The sequence below is a fragment of the Ceratosolen solmsi genome, unplaced genomic scaffold, assembly GCF_000503995.2.
Source record: "Ceratosolen solmsi marchali unplaced genomic scaffold, CerSol_1.0 scaffold27, whole genome shotgun sequence".
In the NCBI taxonomy this organism is placed as follows: Eukaryota; Metazoa; Arthropoda; class Insecta; order Hymenoptera; family Agaonidae; genus Ceratosolen; species Ceratosolen solmsi.
In genome coordinates, this window is record NW_011948426.1 from 1540404 (window position 1) to 1545300 (window position 4897).

A 4897-nucleotide genomic window follows, 5' to 3' on the forward strand; every position below is an offset into this window, starting at 1 on the left:
TTTTAATTAATCACTTCTGTGCTGATTACAACAAGTACCTTAACTTTAATTATTATTCTAATTTATATTTGTAAATCGTATGCATATTCTTTTAATTATGACTATCAGATGCCAACATATGCAGTGCAACGGTTAATAAAAACACGTATGTTATAAGTGTGTTTGCAATATTTCAGTTCAGTTTAATTATAAGATAATTATTTAAAGTAATTTAATTAGATGAATTGTTTGCACTATAAATAATGCACAAAACTAATTTATAAGTTGTATAATTATAAAGATTGACTGTTATAAATAAAAATTGAAAGTGAATTGATATTACAATTAATCGGATATACCAATTTTTATCTTAAGCGCTGGATTGTTGAATATTTTAACGAATTAATGTTAAAAGCAAAATAAATATTACTTTTCTTATTTTCGATTATGAGCTGTGACATTAATTTTGTTAATGTGTGTAAAAGAAATTAAATTGACTTAAAAACGAAAAGAAAAAGAAGAAAAAAAAGATTTTAGGTATGTTTGAAAATAAATATTAATTTTGTTGAAAAGTTTATTTATTAAGAATCACGTTTTCATCAACATAATCAATATACCTCTATTTATTTAGAATTTAAATAATAATTTATTATAATTCGGTCTATTTTAATGAAATTGAAGCTAATGAATCATTCGATAATTTGTCAAACAACGTCACTCGAAGTACATAATTTTTTTGTCAGTACGGTAAGTCTCGAGAAAAAGGATTCATATTTTAAATTTTCCGTTTTATGTTCAAGTATCATTTAAGAAGCAAAATTAATTTTAATTCAATATCACATTCCGAACAATTGATTCTTAAAATTATGATAAAAATTACCTGCCTACGTTTGTTTAAAAACTGTTTAAAAAATTCTACAAAAAGAACTTCTTTTTTTTTTTCTTTTTGCTTTTTAACATATACAACATATCGGTAAATTTTTAATGGTTCCATTTATGTTTCACAATGTAATGTTCCACTGCATTGTAGTTTGTTTCAATTACTTTTTTCATTTTAATTACATCCTATATTTTTCACATAGAAATCGATATTTCATTTAAGTTTATATATAATTATTGGTAAAAGCGAATTTATAAGAGTGCATAAGTGATGCCCATATTGTTTTTTTTTTCTCATGTGAACAACGTGTGTAAGTCGTCGTGCTTTTGGAAATGTTAGAATAACCGCATTACTTTCCGTACTCTCTCGGCATAATTCTTAAATTGCCTAAATTTGCTTAAGCTTTTGTAAACCGTCTACATTAGATGCGACAATAGCAGTGAGTAATTTTCAGTCATAAGTCTGAAAAAACAAGAAATGAAGAAGAGAGAGGGAAGTCGGACGATTACGCACGGCTTTTATTGTCTTCCCGGCTCGTTTAAAACAAAACAAAAACAAAAAAAAACCTTTTAAACTTTACGATGAAAGGTAAAATCGACTATACTCGACGCGTCGTCTCGCTATTAAAAAAAGGCTTTAAAAATAAAAAAAAATTCATCGACAACGTACGCCGTGAAAAAAGCAAATAAAGCGACGAGGGGAGCGAAGAAGAAAACAAACATATCCACGAATGTTGTCGGGCAACAGCACACATATTTTCACGATATCTCATCGGGGCCTCTTTATTTACAGTGCATCCCGCCGACTATCCAACTACAAAGTGGCAAATAGAGTGCATCCGTCTCCGTCTCAGCGCGTTGCCTTCCTCATATTAATGCAATGCGGCCAGTGAAAGAGGCGGTCGGTCCGCCCGGGGGGATTATGTTTGCGTGCGCGTGTAGTAGCGTGTACGTGTGCTACTGGCGATTGTGATTTTCTAGTGGTAGCGGTTGCGGTGACGGTGGGTGGGTAAGGGGAAGAGGCGCGAAGGGACAGGAGAAGAGCCGAGGAACGGACAAAGCCTTCCGCCTGTCAACTGCACGTGCCGGCAGGAAGTGGCTCATTGAGACTCCCGAAGGAGAGGAAAGCTAGAGCGTAAACAGCCTCCCATTGACGGCCGGAGGCAGATGTTACCGCCTTTCGAGACCTTTCCACATCACCCTTCTTTCATATTCCATTCTCGTCCACCCACGCGAGTCCACGGCACCCATAGTCTCCCCTCCTCCCTTCTTCTCGTCTAGTCTAGTCTTAAGTGACCGGGATACAGTTGGGCGTTAGGAGGAGCGCCGGCTCCTGCAGAGTTGCTTGGACCGTCGTTGGATGTCGGAAGGTGCTGCTCGGGAGGCAGTTGGAGCAGCAGGCGCCGCCACTCACCCGTGCCAGTATCGTCCCGATATCGACGGAGCGGCAGCGGGTAACGAGGGTAAGTGGAATCGCACCAAGCTATTTGATATCGGCAAGCCGTATCGTGACTTTCTCGGCTCGAGTTGGTTTTCCATTAAAAGCGGCCGACCGTTCCTTTGAAGTCTTTGTTAAAGCTGACAGCGCGATTATCGGATTACGATAACCATACGAGGCGGCGCGTTTTCAAAATTACACACGTAGCCGTAATACGACGATCGCCTCGATCGTCACGATGGTGGGGGGCAATCTTGGCTCTAATTACGGGGCGAGCATGAACACTCGTTCGTACGCGCCTATTACGATTAGCGTGGAGCCGTCGCGGTCGGGCGCGAGGGCGAGTTGTTTGTTGTTTCGCGTCGCATTCGACGTCGACGACGGGGGGACGAAAATAAAGGAAATTGGTGATGGGTGCCGTGTAGGAGCCAATGGGCGTCTCAAGCCGTGATTCCACGTGTGATCGATACACGATTTGCCCCACCAGGCGGGTGTGCCGGCGGGGCAACGTGAGCTAGTGGCGGTGGCGGTGGCAGCGGCGACGAGCGAAAGAAAGAAAAAATAAAGAGAGGGAAATAATAGCCGGGGGCCCGCTACTACTGCCGCAGGTCTCGCCGCATTTCACGGGGCAGTCATAGCACCGCCTCGATCCTGCGTGGAAGTGGCTCAAGGCCAAAAATACTCTCGTGCTCGCCGATGTGTAAACATCGAGCGCGCTCGGGTTTCTTTAACGCGCACCTTCTCTCATCGTAATCGCGAGTCCAAGTTACGTGGGGCCGACCTTACGTACCGCGTATTTCAATTTTGCTTTGTGAGTGAGAGGCACGATTTATCGGCGCTGGGCGCATAAAGCGTCGGTTAGCCGCGCGGGTTCGTCTTTTATCCTCTTGGCTCGCGATTAGCATTACCGTTGAGTATCGGCGAGTCGTACGCGCGGAGGACACTTTAGTTCTTTTCTTTACTTCGGGTAGAATTTATAACGAGCCCGAGGCTGCGCCACTTTAAAGGTGCTCTTTATGTAAGTAGTCAGGGTAAGTTCGTGTGCGTGAATGGGGCCGTTGAATGTAGCTGGCGAGGCCGTTTTTGTAAATAGATGGCTTAAGAATGATTGTTTATAGAGAGATTTGAATTTATCGTCGAGTAGCCTCGGGGTATTGTAAATAGTAATTTTTCGTAATTGTAAATAGTTTGTCGTTGTTTTAGCGCTTTGATTCGATGGATGGAGATTAAGTACTTGGATATGATAATAGTGAAGCGGCAGTTGGAGAATACCTGAGGCAGTGGAGCATGGAATAGAGACAGAGTGGCTGTGTCGTCGCATGAATCATCTTATTACGATAGATCATTATCATTAACGTACTTGAAATGTTAAGGAAATTTATTGGAGGTCAATATGTCGCAGAAGGCTCAACACTTGCAAGTTATAAGAGAAAGGTTTCTTCGATTAACCGAAGAGTTTCTCGAACGAGGAGTATCTCTAGCAGATTTAAGACTTGCCAGTATTACAGATATACAAGACCAACGTAATAATCAGTCAGCCTTGGGCTTTATGTACAATAAGAAGCTTATTCTAGTTATTCTATTGCCACTTTTGTATAGCATAATCGTCGAGCGATACGGTATTGATTTTGTGATCGAGTACACACAAGGTACAAGATGTTTAATACCAAACAATTACTTAGTATGGGAATTCACGCGGCCCGTCTCAAATTGCGATTTTTGTCGGGGTGTCAATTCGGCTCTAGTCCTAGATAATTTAACGAGAGAGGAGTTTGGAAAGTACGCGTATTCTTCGAAGCCGATAATTGTGAAGAAGGCTGCTAGCCACTGGTTGGCTTCCAAAGTATTTAGTTTACATTTCTTCCGTAGCTTATACGAACATATAAACGGTGCTTACGAATCCATCGAAGAAGAATGCCAATTCTTACACTTTCGAAGCAATTTTGCCAATTTGAAGGAAGTATTTTCTATGAGCGAACGAAGGGCGCTGAATTTACCTGGCGAAGAGTCCTGGTACGTTGGATGGAAAAACTGCCATCCTCAAGTTCTAGATATAATGAAGAAATTTTATGAGCCGCCTCACTTTTTACCAGACGATGCAGAAATACCAAATACAAATTATATATTTTTAGGATACGAGCAGGGTGCTGTCATGCATGTAAGTAGTGAATCTTCAATTGTGCATTGGAATTAGTATTGTTGGCAAAGACAAAATATTCTACTTAATCCTATGTAATTTTTAGCTCGATTACATTCCTCGACTTATGTGGCAAGGCCAGGTGATTGGTAGTAAAACATGGACTGTCGCGCCAACACCAGAATGCGACGATGTTTGTGAAAAATTTAATTTTTTCGTTGATACGGGAGACATAGTACTACTGGATACGAGAATATGGTATCATGGCACACAAGTAGAAAATGGACAGTTTAGTCTCACTGTCACTTCCGAGTACGGATAGACTGACTATCAAGATGTTAGATTATTTTATGCGTAAAATATTTTAATTCCACAGATTGCTCACTAAGCAATCGTGAATTAAAGTTTTTTTATTTTAAATTACGACTTAGGTTTTATTGATCTAAGATAATTTTATAAATATT

At 40.3% G+C, this 4897-nt stretch overlaps 1 protein-coding gene across 2 annotated transcripts; it reads left to right on the forward strand.

Annotated features, from left to right (window-relative positions):
• Window positions 1-2827: 2827 nt before the first annotated feature.
• On the forward strand, window positions 2828-4897 carry LOC105363104 (uncharacterized). 2 transcript variants are annotated; one of them, XM_011500700.1, is made up of 3 exons: window positions 2828-3327; window positions 3500-4454; window positions 4540-4897. In XM_011500700.1, exons 2-3 carry the CDS (start codon window positions 3690-3692, stop codon window positions 4753-4755), a joined length of 981 nt encoding a protein of 326 aa, XP_011499002.1. In that variant the 5' UTR covers window positions 2828-3327; window positions 3500-3689; the 3' UTR covers window positions 4756-4897. The 2 variants fall into 2 exon arrangements, with proteins under 2 accessions (XP_011499002.1, XP_011499001.1); XM_011500699.1 differs by having other exon boundaries at window positions 2828-3314.

Coding starts and splice junctions, on each gene's coding strand:
- LOC105363104 (XM_011500700.1), top strand. CDS start 3,690: ATGTCGCAGAAGGCTCAACACTTGCAAGTTATAAGAGAAAGGTTTCTT. Junction 4,455..4,539: donor AGCAGGGTGCTGTCATGCAT/GTAAGTAGTGAA, acceptor TGTAATTTTTAG/CTCGATTACATTCCTCGACT.